Genomic DNA, 26,912 nt, shown 5'->3' with positions numbered 1-26,912 from the left:
ATGGAGGCACAGGATGGGAGCAGCACATGACAGAACGAGGGCGCAGGATGGGAGCAGCACATGACAGAACTGGGGCGCAGGATGGGAGCAGCACATGACAGGATGGGAGCAGCAAATGACAGAATGGAGGCACAGGATGGGAGCAGCACATGACAGAACGGGGGCGCAGGATGGGAGCAGCACATGACAGAACGGGGGCGCAGGATGGGAGCAGCACATGACAGAACTGGGGCGCAGGATGGGAGCAGCACATGACAGGATGGGAGCAGCAAATGACAGAATGGAGGCACAGGATGGGAGCAGCACATGACAGAACAGGGGTGCAGGATGGGAGCAGCACATGACAGAACGGGGGCGCAGGATGGGAGCAGCACATGACAGAACGGGGGCGCAGGATGGGAGCAGCACATGACAGGATGGGAGCAGCAAATGACAGAATGGAGGCACAGGATGGGAGCAGCACATGACAGAATGGGGGCGCAGGATGGGAGCAGCACATGACAGAACGGGGGCGCAGGATGGGAGCAGCACATGACAGAATGGAGGCGCAGGATGGGAGCAGCACATGACAGAACGGGCGCAGGATGGCAGCAGTACATGACAGAACGGGCGCGCAGGATGGGAGCAGCACATGACAGAATGGAGGCGCAGGATGACAGCAGCACATGACAGAATGGGCGCAGGATGGGAGCAGCACATGACAGAACGGGGGCGCAGGATGGGAGCAGTACATGACAGAACGGGGGTGCAGGATGGGAGCAGCACATGACAGAATGGGGGCGCAGGATGGGAGCAGCACATGACAGAACTGGGGCGCAGGATGGGAGCAGCACATGACAGGATGGGAGCAGCAAATGACAGAATGGAGGCACAGGATGGGAGCAGCACATGACAGAACGGGGGCGCAGGATGGGAGCAGCACATGACAGAACTGGGGCGCAGGATGGGAGCAGCACATGACAGGATGGGAGCAGCAAATGACAGAATGGAGGCACAGGATGGGAGCAGCACATGACAGAACGGGGGCGCAGGATGGGAGCAGCACATGACAGAACGGGGGCGCAGGATGGGAGCAGCACATGACAGGATGGGAGCAGCAAATGACAGAATGGAGGCACAGGATGGGAGCAGCACATGACAGAATGGGGGCGCAGGATGGGAGCAGCACATGACAGAACGGGGGCGCAGGATGGGAGCAGCACATGACAGAATGGAGGCGCAGGATGGGAGCAGCACATGACAGAACGGGCGCAGGATGGCAGCAGCACATGACAGAACGGGCGCAGGATGACAGCAGCACATGACAGAATGGGCGCAGGATGGGAGCAGCACATGACAGAACAGGGGAGCAGGATGGGAGCAGCACATGACAGAACGGGGGCGCAGGATGGGAGCAGCACATGACAGAATGGAGGCGCAGGATGGGAGCAGCACATGACAGAACAGGGGAGCAGGATGGGAGCAGCACATGACAGAAGGGGGCGCAGGATGGGAGCAGCACATGACAGAACCGGGGCGCAGGATGGGAGCAGCACATGACAGGATGGGAGCAGCAAATGACAGAATGGAGGCACAGGATGGGAGCAGCACATGACAGAACGGGGGCGCAGGATGGGAGCAGCACATGACAGAACGGGGGCGCAGGATGGGAGCAGCACATGACAGAACGGGCGCAGGATGGGAGCAGCACATGACAGAACAGGGGAGCAGGATGGGAGCAGCACATGACAGAACGGGGGCGCAGGATGGGAGCAGCAAATGACAGAATGGAGGCGCAGGATGGGAGCAGCACATGACAGAACGGGCGCAGGATGGCAGCAGCACATGACAGAACGGGCGCAGGATGACAGCAGCACATGACAGAATGGGCGCAGGATGGGAGCAGCACATGACAGAACAGGGGAGCAGGATGGGAGCAGCACATGACAGAACGGGGGCGCAGGATGGGAGCAGCACATGACAGAATGGAGGCGCAGGATGGGAGCAGCACATGACAGAACAGGGGAGCAGGATGGGAGCAGCACATGACAGAACGGGGGCGCAGGATGGGAGCAGCACATGACAGAAGGGGGCGCAGGATGGGAGCAGCACATGACAGAACTGGGGCGCAGGATGGGAGCAGCACATGACAGGATGGGAGCAGCAAATGACAGAATGGAGGCACAGGATGGGAGCAGCACATGACAGAACGGGGGCGCAGGATGGGAGCAGCACATGACAGAACGGGGGCGCAGGATAGGAGCAGCACATGACAGAACGGGGGCGCAGGATGGGAGCAGCACATGACAGGATGGGAGCAGGAAATGACAGAATGGAGGCACAGGATGGGAGCAGCACATGACAGAACGGGGGCGCAGGATGGGAGCAGCACATGACAGAACGGGGGCGCAGAATAGGAGCAACACATGACAGAACGGGGGCGCAGGATGGGAGCAGCACATGACAGGATGGGAGCAGCAAATGACAGAATGGAGGCACAGTATGGGAGCAGCACATGACAGAATGGGGGCGCAGGATGCGAGCAGCACATGACAGAACGGGGGCGCAAGATGGGAGCAGCACATGACAGAATGGAGGCGCAGGATGGGAGCAGCACATGACAGAACGGGCGCAGGATGGCAGCAGCACATGACAGAACGGGCGCAGGATGACAGCAGCACATGACAGAATGGGCGCAGGATGGGAGCAGCACATGACAGAACAGGGGAGCAGGATGGGAGCAGCACATGACAGAACGGGGGCGCAGGATGGGAGCAGCACATGACAGAACGGGGGCGCAGGATGGGAGCAGCACATGACAGAACGGGGGCGCAGGATGGGAGCAGCACATGACAGAACTGGGGCGCAGGATGGGAGCAGCACATGACAGGATGGGAGCAGCAAATGACAGAATGGAGGCACAGGATGGGAGCAGCACATGACAGAACGAGGGCGCAGGATGGGAGCAGCACATGACAGAACTGGGGCGCAGGATGGGCGCAGCACATGACAGGATGGGAGCAGCAAATGACAGAATGGAGGCACAGGATGGGAGCAGCACATGACAGAACGGGGGCGCAGGATGGGAGCAGCACATGACAGAACGGGGGCGCAGGATGGGAGCAGCACATGACAGAACTGGGGCGCAGGATGGGAGCAGCACATGACAGGATGGGAGCAGCAAATGACAGAATGGAGGCACAGGATGGGAGCAGCACATGACAGAACGGGGGTGCAGGATGGGAGCAGCACATGACAGAACGGGGGCGCAGGATGGGAGCAGCACATGACAGAACGGGGGCGCAGGATGGGAGCAGCACATGACAGGATGGGAGCAGCAAATGACAGAATGGAGGCACAGGATGGGAGCAGCACATGACAGAATGGGGGCGCAGGATGGGAGCAGCACATGACAGAACGGGGGCGCAGGATGGGAGCAGCACATGACAGAATGGAGGCGCAGGATGGGAGCAGCACATGACAGAACGGGCGCAGGATGGCAGCAGTACATGACAGAACGGGCGCAGGATGACAGCAGCACATGACAGAATGGGCGCAGGATGGGAGCAGCACATGACAGAACAGGGGAGCAGGATGGGAGCAGCACATGACAGAACGGGGGCGCAGGATGGGAGCAGCACATGACAGAACGGGGGCGCAGGATGGGAGCAGCACATGACAGAACGGGGGCGCAGGATGGGAGCAGCACATGACAGAACTGGGGCGCAGGATGGGAGCAGCACATGACAGGATGGGAGCAGCAAATGACAGAATGGAGGCACAGGATGGGAGCAGCACATGACAGAACGGGGGCGCAGGATGGGAGCAGCACATGACAGAACTGGGGCGCAGGATGGAAGCAGCACATGACAGGATGGGAGCAGCAAATGACAGAATGGAGGCACAGGATGGGAGCAGCACATGACAGAACGGGGGCGCAGGATGGGAGCAGCACATGACAGAACGGGGGCGCAGGATGGGAGCAGCACATGACAGGATGGGAGCAGCAAATGACAGAATGGAGGCACAGGATGGGAGCAGCACATGACAGAATGGGGGCGCAGGATGGGAGCAGCACATGACAGAACGGGGGCGCAGGATGGGAGCAGCACATGACAGAATGGAGGCGCAGGATGGGAGCAGCACATGACAGAACAGGGGAGCAGGATGGGAGCAGCACATGACAGAACGGGGGCGCAGGATGGGAGCAGCACATGACAGAAGGGGGCGCAGGATGGGAGCAGCACATGACAGAACTGGGGCGCAGGATGGGAGCAGCACATAACAGGATGGGAGCAGCAAATGACAGAATGGAGGCACAGGATGGGAGCAGCACATGACAGAACGGGGGCGCAGGATGGGAGCAGCACATGACAGAACGGGGGCGCAGGATAGGAGCAGCACATGACAGAACGGGGGCGCAGGATGGGAGCAGCACATGACAGGATGGGAGCAGGAAATGACAGAATGGAGGCACAGGATGGGAGCAGCACATGACAGAACGGGGGCGCAGGATGGGAGCAGCACATGACAGAACGGGGGCGCAGAATAGGAGCAACACATGACAGAACGGGGGCGCAGGATGGGAGCAGCACATGACAGGATGGGAGCAGCAAATGACAGAATGGAGGCACAGTATGGGAGCAGCACATGACAGAATGGGGGCGCAGGATGCGAGCAGCACATGACAGAACGGGGGCGCAAGATGGGAGCAGCACATGACAGAATGGAGGCGCAGGATGGGAGCAGCACATGACAGAACGGGCGCAGGATGGCAGCAGCACATGACAGAACGGGCGCAGGATGACAGCAGCACATGACAGAATGGGCGCAGGATGGGAGCAGCACATGACAGAACAGGGGAGCAGGATGGGAGCAGCACATGACAGAACGGGGGCGCAGGATGGGAGCAGCACATGACAGAACGGGGGCGCAGGATGGGAGCAGCACATGACAGAACGGGGGCGCAGGATGGGAGCAGCACATGACAGAACTGGGGCGCAGGATGGGAGCAGCACATGACAGGATGGGAGCAGCAAATGACAGAATGGAGGCACAGGATGGGAGCAGCACATGACAGAACGAGGGCGCAGGATGGGAGCAGCACATGACAGAACTGGGGCGCAGGATGGGAGCAGCACATGACAGGATGGGAGCAGCAAATGACAGAATGGAGGCACAGGATGGGAGCAGCACATGACAGAACGGGGGCGCAGGATGGGAGCAGCACATGACAGAACGGGGGCGCAGGATGGGAGCAGCACATGACAGAACTGGGGCGCAGGATGGGAGCAGCACATGACAGGATGGGAGCAGCAAATGACAGAATGGAGGCACAGGATGGGAGCAGCACATGACAGAACGGGGGTGCAGGATGGGAGCAGCACATGACAGAACGGGGGCGCAGGATGGGAGCAGCACATGACAGAACGGGGGCGCAGGATGGGAGCAGCACATGACAGGATGGGAGCAGCAAATGACAGAATGGAGGCACAGGATGGGAGCAGCACATGACAGAATGGGGGCGCAGGATGGGAGCAGCACATGACAGAACGGGGGCGCAGGATGGGAGCAGCACATGACAGAATGGAGGCGCAGGATGGGAGCAGCACATGACAGAACGGGCGCAGGATGGCAGCAGTACATGACAGAACGGGCGCAGGATGACAGCAGCACATGACAGAATGGGCGCAGGATGGGAGCAGCACATGACAGAACAGGGGAGCAGGATGGGAGCAGCACATGACAGAACGGGGGCGCAGGATGGGAGCAGCACATGACAGAACGGGGGCGCAGGATGGGAGCAGCACATGACAGAACGGGGGCGCAGGATGGGAGCAGCACATGACAGAACTGGGGCGCAGGATGGGAGCAGCACATGACAGGATGGGAGCAGCAAATGACAGAATGGAGGCACAGGATGGGAGCAGCACATGACAGAACGGGGGGCGCAGGATGGGAGCAGCACATGACAGAACTGGGGCGCAGGATGGGAGCAGCACATGACAGGATGGGAGCAGCAAATGACAGAATGGAGGCACAGGATGGGAGCAGCACATGACAGAACGGGGGCGCAGGATGGGAGCAGCACATGACAGAACGGGGGCGCAGGATGGGAGCAGCACATGACAGGATGGGAGCAGCAAATGACAGAATGGAGGCACAGGATGGGAGCAGCACATGACAGAATGGGGGCGCAGGATGGGAGCAGCACATGACAGAACGGGGGCGCAGGATGGGAGCAGCACATGACAGAATGGAGGCGCAGGATGGGAGCAGCACATGACAGAACGGGCGCAGGATGGCAGCAGCACATGACAGAACGGGCGCAGGATGACAGCAGCACATGACAGAATGGGCGCAGGATGGGAGCAGCACATGACAGAACAGGGGAGCAGGATGGGAGCAGCACATGACAGAACGGGGGCGCAGGATGGGAGCAGCACATGACAGAATGGAGGCGCAGGATGGGAGCAGCACATGACAGAACAGGGGAGCAGGATGGGAGCAGCACATGACAGAAGGGGGCGCAGGATGGGAGCAGCACATGACAGAACCGGGGCGCAGGATGGGAGCAGCACATGACAGGATGGGAGCAGCAAATGACAGAATGGAGGCACAGGATGGGAGCAGCACATGACAGAACGGGGGCGCAGGATGGGAGCAGCACATGACAGAACGGGGGCGCAGGATGGGAGCAGCACATGACAGAACGGGCGCAGGATGGGAGCAGCACATGACAGAACAGGGGAGCAGGATGGGAGCAGCACATGACAGAACGGGGGCGCAGGATGGGAGCAGCAAATGACAGAATGGAGGCGCAGGATGGGAGCAGCACATGACAGAACGGGCGCAGGATGGCAGCAGCACATGACAGAACGGGCGCAGGATGACAGCAGCACATGACAGAATGGGCGCAGGATGGGAGCAGCACATGACAGAACAGGGGAGCAGGATGGGAGCAGCACATGACAGAACGGGGGCGCAGGATGGGAGCAGCACATGACAGAATGGAGGCGCAGGATGGGAGCAGCACATGACAGAACAGGGGAGCAGGATGGGAGCAGCACATGACAGAACGGGGGCGCAGGATGGGAGCAGCACATGACAGAAGGGGGCGCAGGATGGGAGCAGCACATGACAGAACTGGGGCGCAGGATGGGAGCAGCACATGACAGGATGGGAGCAGCAAATGACAGAATGGAGGCACAGGATGGGAGCAGCACATGACAGAACGGGGGCGCAGGATGGGAGCAGCACATGACAGAACGGGGGCGCAGGATAGGAGCAGCACATGACAGAACGGGGGCGCAGGATGGGAGCAGCACATGACAGGATGGGAGCAGGAAATGACAGAATGGAGGCACAGGATGGGAGCAGCACATGACAGAACGGGGGCGCAGGATGGGAGCAGCACATGACAGAACGGGGGCGCAGAATAGGAGCAACACATGACAGAACGGGGGCGCAGGATGGGAGCAGCACATGACAGGATGGGAGCAGCAAATGACAGAATGGAGGCACAGTATGGGAGCAGCACATGACAGAATGGGGGCGCAGGATGCGAGCAGCACATGACAGAACGGGGGCGCAAGATGGGAGCAGCACATGACAGAATGGAGGCGCAGGATGGGAGCAGCACATGACAGAACGGGCGCAGGATGGGAGCAGCACATGACAGAACGGGCGCAGGATGACAGCAGCACATGACAGAATGGGCGCAGGATGGGAGCAGCACATGACAGAACAGGGGAGCAGGATGGGAGCAGCACATGACAGAACGGGGGCGCAGGATGGGAGCAGCACATGACAGAACGGGGGCGCAGGATGGGAGCAGCACATGACAGAACGGGGGCGCAGGATGGGAGCAGCACATGACAGAACTGGGGCGCAGGATGGGAGCAGCACATGACAGGATGGGAGCAGCAAATGACAGAATGGAGGCACAGGATGGGAGCAGCACATGACAGAACGAGGGCGCAGGATGGGAGCAGCACATGACAGAACTGGGGCGCAGGATGGGAGCAGCACATGACAGGATGGGAGCAGCAAATGACAGAATGGAGGCACAGGATGGGAGCAGCACATGACAGAACGGGGGCGCAGGATGGGAGCAGCACATGACAGAACGGGGGCGCAGGATGGGAGCAGCACATGACAGAACTGGGGCGCAGGATGGGAGCAGCACATGACAGGATGGGAGCAGCAAATGACAGAATGGAGGCACAGGATGGGAGCAGCACATGACAGAATGGGGGCGCAGGATGGGAGCAGCACATGACAGAACGGGGGCGCAGGATGGGAGCAGCACATGACAGAACGGGGGCGCAGGATGGGAGCAGCACATGACAGGATGGGAGCAGCAAATGACAGAATGGAGGCACAGGATGGGAGCAGCACATGACAGAACGGGGGCGCAGGATGGGAGCAGCACATGACAGAACGGGGGCGCAGGATGGGAGCAGCACATGACAGGATGGGAGCAGCAAATGACAGAATGGAGGCACAGGATGGGAGCAGCACATGACAGAATGGGGGCGCAGGATGGGAGCAGCACATGACAGAACGGGGGCGCAGGATGGGAGCAGCACATGACAGAATGGAGGCGCAGGATGGGAGCAGCACATGACAGAACGGGCGCAGGATGGCAGCAGTACATGACAGAACGGGCGCAGGATGACAGCAGCACATGACAGAACGGGGGCGCAGGATGGGAGCAGCACATGACAGGATGGGAGCAGCACATGACAGAACGGGGGTGCAGGATGGGAGCAGCACATGACAGAACGGGGGCGCAGGATGGGAGCAGCACATGACAGAACGGGGGCGCAGGATGGGAGCAGCACATGACAGGATGGGAGCAGCAAATGACAGAATGGAGGCACAGGATGGGAGCAGCACATGACAGAATGGGGGCGCAGGATGGGAGCAGCACATGACAGAACGGGGGCGCAGGATGGGAGCAGCACATGACAGAATGGAGGCGCAGGATGGGAGCAGCACATGACAGAACGGGCGCAGGATGGCAGCAGTACATGACAGAACGGGCGCAGGATGACAGCAGCACATGACAGAATGGGCGCAGGATGGGAGCAGCACATGACAGAACAGGGGAGCAGGATGGGAGCAGCACATGACAGAACGGGGGCGCAGGATGGGAGCAGCACATGACAGAACGGGGGCGCAGGATGGGAGCAGCACATGACAGAACGGGGGCGCAGGATGGGAGCAGCACATGACAGAACTGGGGCGCAGGATGGGAGCAGCACATGACAGGATGGGAGCAGCAAATGACAGAATGGAGGCACAGGATGGGAGCAGCACATGACAGAACGGGGGCGCAGGATGGGAGCAGCACATGACAGAACTGGGGCGCAGGATGGGAGCAGCACATGACAGGATGGGAGCAGCAAATGACAGAATGGAGGCACAGGATGGGAGCAGCACATGACAGAACGGGGGCGCAGGATGGGAGCAGCACATGACAGAACGGGGGCGCAGGATCGGAGCAGCACATGACAGGATGGGAGCAGCAAATGACAGAATGGAGGCACAGGATGGGAGCAGCACATGACAGAATGGGGGCGCAGGATGGGAGCAGCACATGACAGAACGGGGGCGCAGGATGGGAGCAGCACATGACAGAATGGAGGCGCAGGATGGGAGCAGCACATGACAGAACAGGGGAGCAGGATGGGAGCAGCACATGACAGAACGGGGGCGCAGGATGGGAGCAGCACATGACAGAAGGGGGCGCAGGATGGGAGCAGCACATGACAGAACTGGGGCGCAGGATGGGAGCAGCACATAACAGGATGGGAGCAGCAAATGACAGAATGGAGGCACAGGATGGGAGCAGCACATGACAGAACGGGGGCGCAGGATGGGAGCAGCACATGACAGAACGGGGGCGCAGGATAGGAGCAGCACATGACAGAACGGGGGCGCAGGATGGGAGCAGCACATGACAGGATGGGAGCAGGAAATGACAGAATGGAGGCACAGGATGGGAGCAGCACATGACAGAACGGGGGCGCAGGATGGGAGCAGCACATGACAGAACGGGGGCGCAGAATAGGAGCAACACATGACAGAACGGGGGCGCAGGATGGGAGCAGCACATGACAGGATGGGAGCAGCAAATGACAGAATGGAGGCACAGTATGGGAGCAGCACATGACAGAATGGGGGCGCAGGATGCGAGCAGCACATGACAGAACGGGGGCGCAAGATGGGAGCAGCACATGACAGAATGGAGGCGCAGGATGGGAGCAGCACATGACAGAACGGGCGCAGGATGGCAGCAGCACATGACAGAACGGGCGCAGGATGACAGCAGCACATGACAGAATGGGCGCAGGATGGGAGCAGCACATGACAGAACAGGGGAGCAGGATGGGAGCAGCACATGACAGAACGGGGGCGCAGGATGGGAGCAGCACATGACAGAACGGGGGCGCAGGATGGGAGCAGCACATGACAGAACGGGGGCGCAGGATGGGAGCAGCACATGACAGAACTGGGGCGCAGGATGGGAGCAGCACATGACAGGATGGGAGCAGCAAATGACAGAATGGAGGCACAGGATGGGAGCAGCACATGACAGAACGAGGGCGCAGGATGGGAGCAGCACATGACAGAACTGGGGCGCAGGATGGGAGCAGCACATGACAGGATGGGAGCAGCAAATGACAGAATGGAGGCACAGGATGGGAGCAGCACATGACAGAACGGGGGCGCAGGATGGGAGCAGCACATGACAGAACGGGGGCGCAGGATGGGAGCAGCACATGACAGAACTGGGGCGCAGGATGGGAGCAGCACATGACAGGATGGGAGCAGCAAATGACAGAATGGAGGCACAGGATGGGAGCAGCACATGACAGAACGGGGGTGCAGGATGGGAGCAGCACATGACAGAACGGGGGCGCAGGATGGGAGCAGCACATGACAGAACGGGGGCGCAGGATGGGAGCAGCACATGACAGGATGGGAGCAGCAAATGACAGAATGGAGGCACAGGATGGGAGCAGCACATGACAGAATGGGGGCGCAGGATGGGAGCAGCACATGACAGAACGGGGGCGCAGGATGGGAGCAGCACATGACAGAATGGAGGCGCAGGATGGGAGCAGCACATGACAGAACGGGCGCAGGATGGCAGCAGTACATGACAGAACGGGCGCAGGATGACAGCAGCACATGACAGAATGGGCGCAGGATGGGAGCAGCACATGACAGAACAGGGGAGCAGGATGGGAGCAGCACATGACAGAACGGGGGCGCAGGATGGGAGCAGCACATGACAGAACGGGGGCGCAGGATGGGAGCAGCACATGACAGAACGGGGGCGCAGGATGGGAGCAGCACATGACAGAACTGGGGCGCAGGATGGGAGCAGCACATGACAGGATGGGAGCAGCAAATGACAGAATGGAGGCACAGGATGGGAGCAGCACATGACAGAACGGGGGCGCAGGATGGGAGCAGCACATGACAGAACTGGGGCGCAGGATGGGAGCAGCACATGACAGGATGGGAGCAGCAAATGACAGAATGGAGGCACAGGATGGGAGCAGCACATGACAGAACGGGGGCGCAGGATGGGAGCAGCACATGACAGAACGGGGGCGCAGGATGGGAGCAGCACATGACAGGATGGGAGCAGCAAATGACAGAATGGAGGCACAGGATGGGAGCAGCACATGACAGAATGGGGGCGCAGGATGGGAGCAGCACATGACAGAACGGGGGCGCAGGATGGGAGCAGCACATGACAGAATGGAGGCGCAGGATGGGAGCAGCACATGACAGAACGGGCGCAGGATGGCAGCAGCACATGACAGAACGGGCGCAGGATGACAGCAGCACATGACAGAATGGGCGCAGGATGGGAGCAGCACATGACAGAACAGGGGAGCAGGATGGGAGCAGCACATGACAGAACGGGGGCGCAGGATGGGAGCAGCACATGACAGAACGGGGGCGCAGGATGGGAGCAGCACATGACAGAACGGGGGCGCAGGATGGGAGCAGCACATGACAGAACTGGGGCGCAGGATGGGAGCAGCACATGACAGGATGGGAGCAGCAAATGACAGAATGGAGGCACAGGATGGGAGCAGCACATGACAGAACGGGGGCGCAGGATGGGAGCAGCACATGACAGAACTGGGGCGCAGGATGGGAGCAGCACATGACAGGATGGGAGCAGCAAATGACAGAATGGAGGCACAGGATGGGAGCAGCACATGACAGAACGGGGGCGCAGGATGGGAGCAGCACATGACAGAACGGGGGCGCAGGATGGGAGCAGCACATGACAGAACGGGGGCGCAGAATGGGAGCAGCACATGACAGGATGGGAGCAGCAAATGACAGAATGGAGGCACAGGATGGGAGCAGCACATGACAGAACGGGGGCGCAGGATGGGAGAAGCACATGACAGAACGGGGGCGCAGGATGGGAGCAGCACATGACAGAATGGGGACGCAGGATGGAGCAGCACATGACAGGATGGGGACGCAGGATGGAGCAGCACATACCAGGATGGAGACCATATACCAATATAAATGCTCGCCACCCGGGCGTAGAACGGGTTCAATAGCTAGTATATATATATATTTATATACACATACAACATTTCGAGAGTTTGTTTTGTTACATTTTACTTGATATTAACTCTTTTGCCTCATTTTAATATCCATTGACTCTTTTCTTCTTCCTCTCTTTGTTCTATTTTTCTTTCCCTCTCTCTATCGCTTTCTCTTTTCCTCTACCTATATTTCCTTCTGTTTATCTCTCTATTACATTTCCTTTTCTCTCTCATTCTTACTCTCTCTCCCTTTCCACATCTTTCTCTTGCTCCTTCTTCTCTTTCCTGACAGACATCTCCATTTACTAAACCCATCAGAAGTTGTGCGGTGGTCGGTAATGGCGGCATCTTGAAGAGCAGCTTCTGTGGCGCTGACATTGACCAAGCAGATTTTGTGTTCAGGTAAGAATGAAATGACCCATGATGTCCCAGATCATCAAACTGAAAGCTACCAGGTCCTCCTTTGGTGGCTCAGTCTAATGGTCTCCAAATCTTTTAATTTCTTGATATTAGTCAGGCAGGTGAGACCTAAAGCTAGTACAACATTAACTTCTGCCATTTGGCACTTAGATACTATTAGTGCAGGAGATGATTGAAATTTACAGATCATTAAGAATTCAAACAAAGCACAGATCACTAAAACAAATGCCCAGCGCCAATTCACACATTGCCAAAGATTGCATCAACCAAAGAGTGTGCTCATATAACGTCTGGTGCTGCACGAGCCTTCTCATAATACCTAGCAGATATGATAATCCATAGTCTAGTGAAGTCAAGTTGGAGGCTCTATCGCAAAGACGATGAAACATGAGAGCAGGGAAAGTAGGGGCCATTTTTGGATTTTATAGTCTAGGGTTAGGAGATGAGAGCACACAAGTCGTTATACAAATGAATTGAAAGGCCTAAATTAGTGGTGTACTACTTCAGCACTGAAGAACATGTAACAGGGGTCACTTAGTCTCAGTGTATTTGCAATAATATCAAGATTCAAGTGATAAGGAGGTGCAGGACATGCAGAGTCAGTGTGATTATGAAGGTGCAGGACCTGCAGAGTCAGTGTGATTATGAAGCTGCAGGACCTGCAGAGTCAGTGTGATTGTGAAGGTGCAGGACCTGCAGAGTTAGATTGATTGTGAAGGTGCAGGACCTGCAGAGCCAGTGTGATTGTGAAATGATTGATCTGAAATATAATGCTCCACAACATCATAAAGTGAACACTACGCAAATGCACATATAAGGTCTTTAGGGTCAATTGAAGGCTAATAGTCTTTATATACTGTATAGGCGGCTTACAGGAGCAGCAGGCACAGGAAAACAATAGCTTTTTAATCTCTCTGCACCCACATGCTACCAGTCTTTAGGTCTAAAGATGTTACAGTCACTCTTCACTATACAGTTCTGAAGTCCGGGGAGGAGGGGGCGGAGTTTCGGCCATGCATGCGTGGTAGAAAATTGCGGATGCGTCGGACGAAAAGACGTTCACTTGAATGTTTTTTCATGCCGACGGTCCGCCAAAACACGACGGATCCGTTACACAACGGACGCGATGTTTTGCCATCCGCCCCCTCTTCCCCGGACTTCAGAATGGGCAGCGGATGCATTGAATAACTGCATCCGCTGCCCACATCGTGCACAAATTTCACAACGTGCTTCAGAACGTCGGCCCGATGCATAGCGACTGACCCGTGCGGACGCAAGTGTGAAATAGGCCTTAATGAGGGTTTAATTTAAAAAAAGAAAAAAAAATGGAAAAAAAAAATGGCGTGGGCTCCCGCGCAAATTTTCTGCGCCAGAGGGGGAAAGCTGATGGCCGGGGGCCAATATTTGTAGCCTTCTATGAATATCAGCCCCAAGCTGTCTGCGTAGCCTTTGCTGGCTATTAAAATAGGGGGACCCCCAAAAAATGATGTGGGGTCCCCCTATATTTTATAGCCAGAAAGGCTATGCAGACAGCTGCGGGCTGATATTCATAGCCTAGAGAGGGCCATGGATATATTGCTCCCCCCCCCCGCGAGTACAAATACCAGTTTGCAGTCGCCCCAGAAATGGCGCATCAGTAAGATGCGCCAATTCCAGCACTTGGCCCCTCTCTTCCCACTCCAGTGTAGCGGTGGGATATGGGGTAATAAGGGGTTAATGTCACCTTGCTATTGTAAGGTGACATTAAGCCGGGTTAATAATGGAGAGGCATCAATAAGACGCCTATCCATTAATCCAATAGTAAGAAAGGGTTAATAAAACAAACACACATTAGGAAAAAAGTGTTTTAATATTCTTCATTTAACCATACTTACCATACTTCAGCGCCTTCAAAAAACATAAAATAATAAACCGTATACTACCTGTCCACCGTAGTCCAATTAATAACGAGTGTCCCACGATGATCTCCCCTATATATCGGGTGATGTCGTCACTGCTCTATAAGACTCTCAGTGACACACTGACAGAAGACAATGGCTCCTGCAGTGCATCAATGAGAGGTTACCTTAGGACGAAGTCTCACTTTATGGCAATTGCTGCGTGGGAAAATTTCTCACACAGCAATGCCAAAAGTGAGACTAGGGACTATTTTTTTACAGCGGCGGAGGAACACAGTGCTGAAGGATACCTTCCTCTTGTCATTGTGTTTCTTGAGCCCATGGAGAGCGGTCGCATCAGCTGATGCTGCCGTTCTCAGCGGGAGATCTGTTGTGAATTCTGCTCTTGGGTTCCCTCCAGTGGTTGTAGGTGGGAATGCAGTTGTCTCTGACTCGCAGTCCTGGCCAGGTGTATCGGATGATTACAATTCTGACTGGGATATTTAGCTGTGCAGGATCCTTTAGCCCTTGCCAGTTGTCAATGTTCCTTGTGAAGTGTTGGATCACTTTCTGGCTTTTCCTGCTTGCTGCCAAATTCAGCAAAGATAAGAGTTTGGTTTTTTGTGTCTGTGGCACACTGCTGTGTGCTTGTTTGTTTTATTCCTGCTCTGATTGTAGGATTAACTGGAGTTGCAGATTTACGCTCCTACATCTTTTAGTTAGATGTAGGAAGTTTTTTGTATATTCTGCTGTGGATGTTTTGAAGGGTTTTAATACTGACCGCACAGAACTCTGTCCTATCCTGTCCTATCTAGCTAGAGTGGCCTCCTGTGCTAAATCCTGTTTTTCTGCCTGTGTATGTTTTTTCCTCTCTGACTCACCGCTAATATTTGTGGGGGGCTGTCTATCCTTTGGGGATTTTCTCTGAGTATAGATAGTATTCCATTTCCATCTTTAGGGGTATTTAGTCCTCCGGCTGTGACGAGGTGTCTAGGTGTGTTAGGTACACTCCACGGCTACTTCTAGTTGCAGTGTTAAGTTCAGGATTGCAGTCAGTATAGTGGCCACTTTCTCCAGTGAAAGTTCTCATGCAGCTCCAAGGTCATCGTATCATAACAGAGATCGTCGTGGGACACTCGTGGATTTCTGCGGATCAGGGAGTGGTTGTTTGATATTTTAATATTTTTTACAGATGACACTGGCTTCGGGGAACAAAGTGACAAGTGATGGTGAGTATGTACTTTATGTTTAATGTACTGTATGTCTATATGTATGTATTGTATGTAATGTATGAATGTACTGTATGTAGTATGTATGTAGCATGCAGTATGTATGTAGTATGCAGTATGTATGTAGTATGTATGTATATCAGAACCAGAAACACATAGGCTACTTGCACATTGAACAAGTCTGTAGGAACCTGTTCACACCATCAAGAAACTTGAAGACACAAAAGAGCACAGTGAGGTCAAAAATACTCTGTTGTAAAAAAAATCACAGAAATAAGCAAGTGCTAGTCAAAAGATGTAAAAAACAGGGTATTTAGTTGATACGTTTTTTGCAAAAAAATGTATACTAAGCTGCTCCACAAATTGTCAAGGTATACCCATATAGAGCAGTCCTATCTAATGTAGAGTATATAATCCCTATCTGATGTATTTAAAAACCTGATCATCTGTATAGTACCTGTATAAGCAGGGTTCAGAGAGGGAATAGTATGTATGCAGCATGTATGTAGTATGTGTGTAGTATTTAGTATGTATGTAGTATGTATGTAGCATGTATGTAGTATTTTTTTTTTTGTTTTACATTCAACACATTAGCTGAATGATGGGACTACTACTGTCCCTGGCTAATGTGTCACTCACTGTCACTGTAGCAGGCATCGTCCGATGGGACTTGTAGTCCCATCGGACGATGCCTGCACACACGTACAGAGTCCCGGCAGGCCCGCACAGAGCCCCAGCAGGCTCGCACAGAGCCCCGGCAGGCCCGCACAGAGCCCCGGCAGGCCTGCACAGAGATCCGGCAGGCCTGCACAGAGCCCCAGCAGCCCGTACAGACTCCCAGCATGCACGCACAGACCCCCTGCAGGCAAGCACAGACCCCCCCATGGTCACGCACAGACCTCGCCCACACACACACGCAGTCTCCACCCACGCACCGCCCACACTCCATTATAGTGCATCATTGCACTATGGGAACTTCCGATTCCGGTATCTGATATCGCAAAAGTATTGGAACTCGATATCAGAATTCCGATACAGCGAATATCGGCCGATACCTGATATTTGCAGTATTGGAATGCTCAACACTAGTGTTAAAGCGTAAAAGGAGAATGCACAAACTTGATGATCAGTGGGAAGCAGAAGCATATACCATCTTACCGTCCAACTTTGACAATACTAAAGTCTGTCTTATCAGCCAAGATGGAGGAGAAACTTCGATGGCAGTATCCATAGACCATCTCAAGAAATGCCCTGATAAATTGAGGAACAGAGAAACCGATCCAGGAACATCTCCACCTATGGAAGAGAAAATGATACACACTGTTCTTGGAGATTTTTCCCAGTCTTGGACCCAAGTACATCAGGCCATCGTGATACCTGTCTTAACGTTTCCCCAGCTGGAAATACCAGAACAAAATGTAATTCCAGACCATCCTGAACCAGAAGAGACTTCACACCAACAGGTTCAAGCAGCCAGTATCACCCCAGCAGTGGAACCAGAAAATCCACCCTCTGCTATTGGTGAATCTGCCATGCCTACAGTAAGTAGAAGTAGTCCCAGAAGGTCCAGTGCTACATAGACTCACCAGAAGTGTAGCCATAAGACAGTGCACTACACCAGTGGTAGTGAGAACAGGTGAATCCCGTCAGGTCACTAGCAATCCCTGTACTGCGTAGGTCTACACGTAGCACCAAGAGTGAAATCTCAACTCGTTACAAAGATTAAAAATGTTAATAACTGCTGTTATATGTTTGAATTGCTTGCTTATCTTTGTTACTGGCTTTAAAAAAAATGGACATTAAGGTAATGGATAATGCTTACCAAAAACTTTCCTTGTAAATAGTTTGGCACCTCCAAGGTGCACTCTGGTTCGGCCCACTTTGTCGGCGTGGGTAGAGCCTTTCTTTGCTTCATCTGACCAAAGGCAGTAACCGATGTACCTTTGTATAAATATGTTTCGCAACGTTCAAGAGTCCTCACCTCCCATAAAGGGAAGCATCAGTTATATTAATTTGTTTCATTGCATTTCAAAAATTTGTATGTCTGTTCGCTAACCTGTAACTGTTGTTTTTCAATCCCAGTCAGGGAGTACTGGATTTAACGGGGTAGGATTTGGGAAGGGGGGAGTGCGGCGCCCCAGGGTCCTGGTCATCGCAGTGGTATTGCTTTCCTCTAGGGGAGCATAATATTACGTTTGGAGGCAATGAAGGAGAACTCTTTGTCAGATAACACAATGCATGCAACATGTTCACACTCCAGACCAGAAAGGGGAGCTCTAAGCCTGTTTAAGGTGAACTCCCCTATAAGAACATCCTGATCTGGAGGGAAAGAGTTCAGTTCCTGTCAGAGAGACAGAGGGAAAGGAAGGAGAGGAGCCCTGTGGCCTAAAGTGCTGCAGCTCCTAGGAAGCAGACGGAAAGAAAGCTGAACAGATTTCAGAGAGCGTGCAAGGAAGTCATAGCAAAGAAGTGGATATCAGAAAGGGGACCAGCCCTACACAGGCTGCCTCCTTCTGAGGCGCAGAATCCCGGTAGCCAGAACACCGAGGGAGTAACGTCCTTTATGCCTTGCTCCAGAGACCAGCAGGACAGCTAATTTCACGTTACCTGTCCACCCTACACCCAGGAGGCACGGTGGCACCCTTTAGAGGCTGGGGCATGATAGAGTGCCTATAAACCACCTCAAGCCACCAGTCATACGGGTTTGTCCTATCCTATTCAGGGGACAAGAGAGAGACATAACATCTACAACAGTTGTGAGGACCTTATGAGAAGCTTAGCAGTAAGAGACTACAACACCACGGTGCTGGAGGAAGGCTACTGATTTCTACCTGGACAAGGGGACTCTTGACTTGCCTCCAAACTGGCCGGACTCTGCCTGCCCTGTGATCTGGTGCCCTGGACTGTGGATGCTGAAGTCTTCAGTAAAGGTAAAGAGACTGCAACCTTGTGTCCTCGTTCTTCACTGCGCCTCTCACCATCCACCATCTACACACCGGGAAGCCCTGGGGACATACTTCACCTGTGGGAAGGTATACGATCTAGCTGCCATAACATCACCCCAGCGGACCCCTTAAAGCAGCGTCGGTCACCCTGACTGAATACCACAGATGGCGTCACGAACACAAACTTTATTCCTTTAAAGACCTTTCCCTTTTACACGGACGTCCCAGGGCCATGGACCAGGTCAGCCACTGCGACCTCCCCCTGTGAACCGCAGGACCCGGTACCGAGTACCCCACGGCCCCATGGGGGCGATCCATACTAATTAATGGTGAAATCTTTATAACAAAAGATGCACATTTCACTTTTTACATATTTGATAAGTCCAATTTAGCAACAATGCCCCCCATGACAACGCTATATGATGCATGTTCCTTCCTTGGTTAAAGATTTTTAACATAAGGGTGTGAAGGTAAAATGAAGAAATATAAGTTTCATGTTCTACAGCCATATTTTAGCAATGAAACAACTGTACTCACAACAATCCAGCAGGCTGATGCTGCATCTACTTAACCCTGCATGTACTTTGAGATTGCAGTAACACAGGTTGTCACCATAATTTAGCAACTCCAGCGGAGCAGACTTCCTTATGGCTTGTATGGGGGCCCTCTGTTCAGGGGGCTAGCCAACTCGCACCTCCAACAACGTTGACAAGCTTCTTCCACTGCTGATTTCAAATGAGGATGATATACCAATCGTTGTAGCCACTGAAAGATTTTCTCTGGTCTGAAATAAGCCCCTGTTTTGTGTGCTTCTGTTGGCACTTGGGACAGCAGCATCTCACAAATCACTGTTTGCCAGGTGACGTTCAGTTCCCATCACAGGAGAACTTTCTGGTACAGAATCCCTTCACTCAAATGCAGACTCTCCCAGTGTCGCAGCATCCGCAGGACACCGAAGGACAAAGCATCTCTCTATTGCTGACTGGGCAACTGTCTGGAAGACACCCATTGTCTAAGTTGAGCCAGTTCTTCATCCTCCTGTTGTATTCGGACCCATTCATCACGGGACTGTCCCAGTAGACAGGCTTGAGTCGCCTTCTGCACCTGTTCCAACGTGGCTACCACCATCCTGGCAGTATCTCTGAATATAGGAACCTCCTCAGCCTCCAATTCTTGATCGCTGTTGGGCCCAGATTTCCCATAGTCCACTCGGGTCAAGGCATCAGCATAGGTATTCTCTGCTCCTAAGGCTAGGGTCACATTGCATTAGGGCAGTCCGTTTAGCGCATAGCGCTACGGACTGCGCTAACGCAATGTCCCAAAAGGGATCGCGTTAGCCGATCCTGATAGCGCAGATCCCCGCAAGCAGCATTTGCAGTCCATCACTCAAATGACGGCACATGCGTTCGCCATTACAGGCTATGGTGGCGTTAACGGACTACGTTACACTGCGTTATGCCGCAGTGTAACGTAGTCCGTTAAACGCAGTCACATAACGCAATGTGACCCTAGCCTTACTTATAAGTGATTTTGTAGTGGAATTTCACCATCCGGGTGACCCAGAGCTGTTCCAGTGCCCCAAGTTTCTCTGTCTCCAAGTGAGCCAATTTATTGTTGTCCATAAGCACATGGACTTCGGAACCAGACAGATACTCAGCAAACTTTTACATCACCAAACCCAACAATTCCATCTTAAAGGAACTGTAGCTTACTGAGTTCCTCTCAGTCATGTAGGGACCGACTCACATAGGCGATCACTCGCTCCTCTCCCTTCTGGATTTGGGACAACACTGCTCCGAGTCCGTGCAGACTCCCATCTGTATGCAGATACAGCATAGGCCAGCACCGGTGCCTCTGTCAAGGCCAATTTCAGGGCTTGAAATGCTTCCTTTTGTTGCTTTCCCCACTGTACAGTCCTGTTTTTTGCGCTAGATGGTACTTCCTTTAATAACTCCAGCAGTGGGTTCACGATGTGGGAGAAATTCTTTACGAAGCGTCTGAAATATCCCATGAGTCCTAGGAGAGCCTGCGCGTGTTTCTCGGTCTTTGGGGTAGGCCAATCTTGTACCACAGCAATCTTTTCACAAGATGGTCTCACTTCTTCTGTGGAGATGACATGTCACAGATATTTGATTTGAGTGCAAAACAAATGACACTTCTGAATCTTCACTTTTAGCCCATGTTGCTGCAGGTGACTCAGTACTCGTTCCAGTCTCGGAAGATGTCCTTCAAACGAGGGAGCAAAAACAATAATGTCATCCAGAAAAAAGCGGGGTGGCCTCAAAGTTTAAATCTCCCAAGCATCTTTCCATGATCCGCTGAAACATGCCTGGGGCGTTGGCTAGGCCGAATGGCAACCGATCAAATTCGAATAACCCCATGGGAGTATGAAGGCTGGTTTGGCTCGGTCTTGCTTGGACATATGAACTTGCCAGTAGTCACTGGCAAGATCCAGAGTTGAAAAGTCCTTTACATTCCCCAGAGCAGACAAGGACTCCTCAATCCTCTACAATGGGTACGAGTCCCGCACCATACAGATGTTGAGTTTGCGGTAATCCACACATAAACGTAATGTCTCATCCTTCTGCACCATTGTGATTTGGGCAGCCCAAGGGCTCTGGCTTTTCCAAATCACCCTACTCTGGAGAATCTGAGACAGCATACCCTTCACCTCATGGTACTGTACATTTGAGGGGGATCTGACGATAACGTTCTTTTATAGGCGTTGTATTTCCAGTGGGAATCTCACGGGTGATTGCAGTGGTTCATTCAAAATTGTCCTCGTGTTTCGCAAACACATCCTGGTATTTTCCTAACAGAGCCTCCACCTGCTGTACTTGTTGGGGCGTGAGTTGAGTCACTTCTGCTTTCATCTGTTCTAGAATCCGATGTCCCTCTATCAGATGTCGCAGGTCAGGTGACAATGCCGCATCCACGGTCACCATCCAGGGATCTCCTTGTTTGATGGTTGGCTGTGCAGCCTGTGGTAGCATCAACTCTTCTGGCATTCTCATGACGTGGCCCACTTCACTCCTTGGGGGTTAGGATCTGTCTCCCCCAAATTCACACAGCTTACAAGCACTGCTCAATCTCGCACCGTGGCTAACGTTCGTGCTACAAGAATTCCTGGTGGTAGCTAGTCGGGATTGCTCGGCTCAATCTGAATTTCCACACTTTTCAGGGGGAACAAGCCTGGATGGGCAGGTTCAGCACTGTTTGACCTGGTGGTATGACTCAATTGAATGAATTAGGGGCAATTACCTTCCCAAGGTCATCCCTCCACTGGAGGTCTCTTGAGCTTGGGCCGCTCTAATTAGCTGTTGATAAAAAAATTTCTGGCATATTTCGGGCAATGTGGTCACCTGAAAGCCTGTATCAGCCAAAAAGTGTCCTGCTCATCTGTTCATCTCTACCCAGACTAGGGGGCACACAGGCACCAGATTTGTGGGACTTCTAGAACTCCTTCTTAATGGATCAGGGTCCGGGCGGCGTCCCTCTGGCTCAGAGCCCCTTAGTTTAATGGGTGGCGCTGGAGAGACCTTCCTCTTTTGGTGCACCACCGGGCCACATGTCCTAACTCTCCACATTTATATCACGCAGGATTCCCTCCTCCTTGGCCCATTTTCATCCCCCGCAGGGAAACAGGCTTTTGATGATTTTCAGGCCGTCTGACAGCTAAGGCCGGGGTCTTTTTAATCTCAGCCAATTCTATGCATATCTGCCGTATTTACTTATGTCTTGTACCCATTGGGCACAGTAATTGTGTTAGCAGACACCTCCCCCTCCGGACCTTCCCCAGTGGAACTTTCAGCCCCTGATCCTGCTCGCGCATGCGCGCCTCACTTCCTCTTTCAGAGAAGGTCATACTGGGATTGACTCTCAGGCATTACCATAAACTCTGCTTAAGCATCACGTCACGTAGGCCTCTCATTAGCTGGTCTTGCAGCACTACGTCAATGGATCATACGCCTATCCTGTCTTTGTGAGCAATTGCAGTATGGAGCTCCTGTAGCGCATTCATAAATTGGGTCACCGTCTCCCCCTTCTTTTTGAACCCAGCCGAACAGACGCATGCGCAACTCTCCTACAGCCGTAAGGTCCGCATTCAGCACCTCAAGTATTAGTATGACTTTTTCCAGGGTGCCCCTTGTCTGTGGGGGCAGGAGCATGACAGAGTCCCTGGCCTCCCCGTCTAAAGCCATCATAGCCACCTCTGCTTCTAGGGCCAGAGTCATGGAAAGCATCCTCCTCATACCCCTTATACGCTCAGTCCAACTCCAAAGCATGGTATTACTCCCAGTGAACTTCGGGAGGTTATTTAACATGGCCCCTAGGGAGATGCTGCATCTAGGTCCCGCTCCAACTGCTTGATCTGCCGTCTCCGTGCCAATGTATGACATCCTGCCAACTACATCAAGTGCAGAGATCGCAGGATGTCATCACAGACAGGAGGCAGATCAAGAGTTAACAGTTTTATTTAACAATAAACACACTCCAGGCAGGGAGTGATAGATGGCAGGGTAGTGATAGGAAATAGGGCACAACTGACTGCCAGCCCCTACGCACGTTTCGCGTAGGCTTCTTTGGGGGGAGAAACGCGCGTAGGGGCTGGCTGTCAGGACATATCACAGTGACCAACATGGGTAAGGATCAGTTTGTGACCTAAGACTACATTGTACACTACCCGTAATTACAGTGCACAGCAAGGTGTGATTACTTTATGAACTTGATCCTACCGGTCACCTATTGGTATTCAGTGATGTTTTCCTGACTTAAACGTTTTTCCTGTGTCCTTCGCTTAAATTTACCTGTAATACTTTTGTAATGATTGATTTTACAGGATATTTTGCAACCCACATTTGTCTTTGCACTAATAAAAATAATTTTTTTGTGCATACTTTGACAGACTTTGACTCCAATTTTTCGTTTTTTTCATAAGAATATAACTTTGAGTGTATTAAGAGGAAGGGATTGGAAGGTGACGGGAGTGATGATAAGATAAAACCCGGCAATAATACTGAAATAAATATAAGACCGCTTATAAGACAAACACTCTTCACAGTCACTCATAGGTTTTTGTCTTGATGAAGAGGTCGTGTGTGACCTTGAAACGCGTTGACCTGTAAACCTTTTAATAAAATTCATTGATTTTATTCTGCAGCTCAGTCCTAATAAGCAGCGCAGTTGAAGACACCTTCTTCTTACTTTTCATTTACCTACAAATGCAGCATTCTTTTGTCAGAGAGGAGGAAGAATAGTGTTTTTGGTATAAAAAATAATTGTAAAAATCCATTGAGTTCTCATACGACCTTTGAAGCATGGATTAAATGGAGCAAAAGTTGGCTATGTGACCTACATATGACCCTTCTGTTTTGCCGGAATGATGATGAGATGGATGATGCTATCCATGCCACCTAAAATTTGTGATAGGAAACATGACAGTAATATCCCTTATCTATAGAACCTACAATTATCGCAAAAAACAATATTCATATCTGGTAACCTTGCCCGGCAAAGTCTCGGACCTTGTCCTTTGTTGCTTTCAAGTCAGGAAGAGACTAATTGCACAAGGACAGAAAAATGTCATCACAGATCTTCTGTTCAGCAGGTGGTCATTGTACAAATGGGAGGAAGAGATTGTAAGTTCTTCTTCCCAATGGCCCTGATTCACAGTTTATAGCGATGCCCCTATGCTCAAAATGAGGGTGACAGTGTACTTAATTTGTCAATGCAACTGTATTATGCATTCACAGGTGCATATCTCAATATATTGTGCCTAATAAAAACATGCAAGCAAAAGTGCATGTGGAACCTGACGCAGGTGTGAGATGTAGACGCAGGGGCCCTAAACTGTTATTGTTCATTCTTGATGTGACTATCCCAGATTATAGTTTTGGTCTCCTAACATTTATTTTCTAGGCTGAATTTAGCTCCACTGAATTGGACTCAAGATGTCGGGACTAAGACGGACATTGTCTCAGCAAACCCAAGCATCCTAATAGATAAGTAAGTTTCTGGGATGTTTGGCCAAAGAAAATTAGACATTGTGGTGAAATATATATATATATATATATATATATATATGTGTGTGTGTGTGTGTGTGTGTGTGTGTAGGGACATATGTCTAGGGTTATGTGTGTGACTAGTGATAATATAACATCTGTCCTGAAGGCAAGTCGCAACTAGGTGTTAATAGGTACTTCCTTGGGACTAGTAGAAATTCTGTCTCCATATCTCACCAGGGGGTCTAGCTAGGGCCGAGAAGAAAAGCAACATTTGGCACCTTCTAGGTCTTGGAGGGGAGACGCTAATTGCGGCCTGAGGGAATCTATCCCTGAGAACCTTTCCACAAGATAAAATAATATATTCATTGGGGGCGCGGCCGTGGCCCAATCAAACAGGCAGCAGTTATGATATTGGCCTGAGGGGCCGGTCTAGAAACCTGACATCAGACCAAAGTTATAAATTTAGGCTGCAGACAGAGAATTGTGTTCACATGTGAGGGCAGCCTGAGAAGCTGATGTGTTCCACCAACTCCATTAACCCCCCCCTCAGGGAGCAGAAAGCAAACTACCAGTTAGATCATTTCTGTAAGTTTTCTCCTGTTTATTTTGATACTGTTTTGCATAAGTTGTATGTCTTTTTATTAGCATATTTTAATACATTTTTCTTATTGTAAGCATTGAACTTTTTGTTATTAAAATATAAAACTTTACAAGTTGAACCTTGAATGTTCTAAAAGAATCCATAGCCTAAAGGTGTGTGAGCCTTATGAGTAGTGTTGAGCGATACCTTCCGATATCGGAAAGTATCGGTATCGGTTTGGATCGGCCGATATTCAAAAAATATCGGATATCGCCGATACCGATACCCGATCCCAATGCAAGTCAATGGGACCAAAATATCGGAATTAAAATAAACCCTTTCTTTCCTTGTAGGTTCATTCTACATGAAGGAAAACAACTAAGAATAATGCCGGATGTATTTGGGGAGGTGGCGGAGACATTAAAGTCATAGAGGTTTATCCCAATCAAATAGAATAGCATGTTTTTTGTTTTTTTTTAAGACGTTCGGAGTGACAAAGATATTGACTATGTAAATTTTTTTTTTATTTTGTCAGATATTGATGTTTCACTATTCCACGCCCTTCCCCTTCTTTTTTTTCTTTTTTTTTTTCTTTTCCCACACTTTCATCTTCATCATCATCAGCATCTTTGACATCAACTTCTTCACCTTATTCATCTTCTTCTTCATCTTCTACCTATTTTTTTTTTTTTATTACATTCTTCATATTCATTTTATTCAACTATTATTATTCTTCTTATTCTACATATTCTTTTTATTCCACTGTTATTATTCTTCCTATTCTACTTCTTCATCATATTCTCATTTGTGACAGGCATTCCCGTAGTTGTTATCTATAAAAGTTTGAAGATTACACCTTCCGTTCTGCCAGTCACAAAAGTTACATTTGTCCGCGTTCAGTTTGGCCTGCAGCATCAGGCTTTATCCAGGGGCACCACGAGGAGGAACGGACTCACCCCCATACACTGCTTAGTCTTCTTCTGCATATAATTTAGATAATATCTTTTGCTCTGATATTAAGTCTTATGCTTAATGTTCTTCTGCTCTTTGTTCTGCAGCCTCTTGTTCTTCTGCTTCTCGGTCTTCCATGTTGTCGTCTCCAGGGTCGTCGTCTCCAGTGTCGTCATCTCCGCCGTCGTCGTCGTCGTCATCGGGGTGGTCTTCCGTGTCGTCGTCATCGTGGTGGTCTTCCGGGTCGTCGACGTTAGGGTCTTCAACTTGGAAATGTAGCAGAAGGTACAAGAAGGCTGAGAAAATGCCAAGAACCAGCTGATGGAACTG

General features: G+C 52.1%; 1 protein-coding gene across 2 annotated transcripts in view; it reads left to right on the top strand.

The window, feature by feature from the left end:
- The window catches only part of LOC138677403 (alpha-N-acetylneuraminide alpha-2,8-sialyltransferase-like), a 287,030-nt gene that overhangs the window by 166,523 nt on the left and 93,595 nt on the right, over nucleotides 1–26,912 (top strand). For both annotated transcript variants that reach the window (XM_069767498.1, XM_069767499.1), the window contains exons 5-6: nucleotides 12,868–12,977; nucleotides 24,966–25,052. In XM_069767498.1, coding sequence (XP_069623599.1) covers nucleotides 12,868–12,977; nucleotides 24,966–25,052 — 197 coding nt within the window. The remainder of the gene's footprint in view (nucleotides 1–12,867; nucleotides 12,978–24,965; nucleotides 25,053–26,912) is intronic.

The sequence above is a fragment of the Ranitomeya imitator genome, chromosome 4 (genome assembly GCF_032444005.1).
Source record: "Ranitomeya imitator isolate aRanImi1 chromosome 4, aRanImi1.pri, whole genome shotgun sequence".
In the NCBI taxonomy this organism is placed as follows: domain Eukaryota; kingdom Metazoa; phylum Chordata; class Amphibia; order Anura; family Dendrobatidae; genus Ranitomeya; species Ranitomeya imitator.
The sequence above is the reverse complement of the archived record's forward strand: the minus strand, read 5'-3'. Positions and strand labels throughout refer to the sequence as shown.